This window comes from Cyprinodon variegatus, unplaced genomic scaffold (genome assembly GCF_000732505.1).
Source record: "Cyprinodon variegatus isolate N-32 unplaced genomic scaffold, C_variegatus-1.0 Scaffold273, whole genome shotgun sequence".
Classification (NCBI taxonomy): domain Eukaryota; kingdom Metazoa; phylum Chordata; class Actinopteri; order Cyprinodontiformes; family Cyprinodontidae; genus Cyprinodon; species Cyprinodon variegatus.
The window spans coordinates 467,045-468,605 of record NW_015150726.1 but is presented as its reverse complement, the minus strand read 5'-3'; the positions used below and the strand labels follow the sequence as shown (position 1 = coordinate 468,605).

The following is a 1,561-nucleotide window of genomic DNA, read 5'->3' as shown; positions in this document are numbered from 1 at the left end:
AAAAAAAAAAGGATAACTTGACTAAAAATAAAGGACTCCAGAGGCATAAGAAGGCAGATGCCAATGGTTTTATTACCTCCTTTGCAAAACAGCTTAAGGTTAGTTAAATTTGGTGAAAAGCATCTCTTTAAATTCAATTTCCTAATGTCCTGTGGATTCTCTGTCGGATTTAGGTGTGGAGTTTTGGAGAAACAAAAAATCTCAAAATGGTAGACCATGTGGTGTAAATGCTTCAGTAATGTTTCCTTTGTTATATTTTCCTTCCTCATTTGGAACGGATGAACATCCCTTTATATCGGCTGGTGGTCTGATCTGTTTGGTTGTGTCTCTGTACGTGAGCTGTTGCTGTTGGCCCAGCCTAACCACTTACTGTTCCAGGAGGGCTTCGACAACGACGTGGATGCTCTTCTGGAGGAGGGCATGCCAGTCCCCAAAAAGATGCGCCTAGCAGACGACAAATACGCTGCCGGCGACAGCGATCACCAGTCCGACGGAGACGGTGAAGGGGGCGTTCAGCCGATGGTGACCAAAATAAAGACTGTCCTGAAGAGTGAGTGGTGGGATGCTAATAGTTTGGTGCCGTCTATTTCTGATTGGTTAACTGTGGCTTATCATAGTAAAGATCTGTGAAAAGGTTGGATTTATGTGAAGGAAGATTGATTTAGTGCTTATATGGTCATCATTTATATTTTGCCTTGATATTATTGGATTACTGATAATTATTCTCTATTGATTTAATCCAAAACAGCTTTTTGTTTACATGGTAGTTTTATTCCACCTTACTAAATCTTTTTAAATCTTCTTTTTGTTGTTTTTTTGTTTTTTTTTTACGATGTTGCTGCATTAACATCGGGGTAAATTTTAAGGTATTTTAAGCTTTGCTGATGATGCATATAAATGTGTGTCTGTAGGGATGTCCTGCTAAGTTTTGACCCCCGTATTGCAGTTTTGAGTGTTGACCATTAGTGATATTAATGCGATACATCAGCATGACTCTCACTTTTATGAAAAGAGAATGTTTCATATTTTACAGAGCTGGGCTCCTTAACCCTGGTCCTCTATGGTTTAGGCTTTCTCACACCTGACTTAAATAAATAGGTGATTAGCCGCCCCTGAAATTCAATTCCTTTCAGTTTATTTATGTAGCACAAATTCACAACACATGTCATCTCAAGGCACTTTATAGTTCACCAGATCATCCAGTCAAATTGATTCAAAGTTTTCTATCTAAGGAAAACCAGTTTATTGCATCGACTCATTGACTCGAAGGGAATCCCTCACACTAAGCATGCTTGTAAGCTGCTGTATATCCACTGGGCCAGGGTTTCCACGGGTCTTTAAAAATCATTAAATTATATTTTTTTTAATTAAGGCCTGAATTTCATAACTATGATATTAATATCACAATGTTGTTGTTTTTTAATCATTGCTAATTACCTTATCAAGGCTGCACTCGAATGAAATATTCTAGATGGGTTGTTTAAAATGAAAGTCTAGCTGGCATTAACATTCATTAAATGAGATTATTTTGGCATTTAAAATGCTTTATTTAGAAAAAAAA

General features: G+C 37.3%; 1 protein-coding gene across 1 annotated transcript in view; it reads left to right on the top strand.

Moving 5' to 3' along the window:
* The window catches only part of dgcr8 (DGCR8 microprocessor complex subunit), a 15,415-nt gene that overhangs the window by 4,135 nt on the left and 9,719 nt on the right, over positions 1-1,561 (top strand). Inside the window, exon 3 of the mRNA XM_015383011.1 lies at positions 379-550. Within this exon, the coding sequence (XP_015238497.1) occupies positions 379-550 (172 nt within the window). The remainder of the gene's footprint in view (positions 1-378; positions 551-1,561) is intronic.